Here is a 207-nt window from a genome sequence, read left to right on the forward strand (position 1 = left end):
CCCAGCCAGAATCAACAGTGGAGCCGCCAGCCCCGAGGCGCCAGAGAAGAGTCGCCATGAGTCATCCGCCTGACAGAAAAACTTACAGATTCGCTTCTCTTGATGGTGTTGTGGCATTTCCTTCGCTGGTTGTTGGACACAGTGAGCTCCACGGTTCCCTTCAGAGGTTGGCCGAAGGTGTAGCTGCGGAGGAGGAGGTGGGGGGAG

The 207-nt window shown here is 58.0% G+C and overlaps 1 protein-coding gene across 1 annotated transcript in view; it reads right to left on the reverse strand.

Moving 5' to 3' along the window:
* The window catches only part of LOC119592746 (alpha-1-inhibitor 3-like), a gene marked incomplete at its 5' end in the record, with an annotated part of 26706 nt that overhangs the window by 16304 nt on the left and 10195 nt on the right, over positions 1–207 (reverse strand). The window contains 1 exon segment of the mRNA XM_037941681.1: positions 87–183. Within this exon segment, the coding sequence (XP_037797609.1) occupies positions 87–183 (97 nt within the window).

The sequence above is a fragment of the Penaeus monodon genome, chromosome 30 (genome assembly GCF_015228065.2).
Source record: "Penaeus monodon isolate SGIC_2016 chromosome 30, NSTDA_Pmon_1, whole genome shotgun sequence".
Classification (NCBI taxonomy): Eukaryota; Metazoa; Arthropoda; class Malacostraca; order Decapoda; family Penaeidae; genus Penaeus; species Penaeus monodon.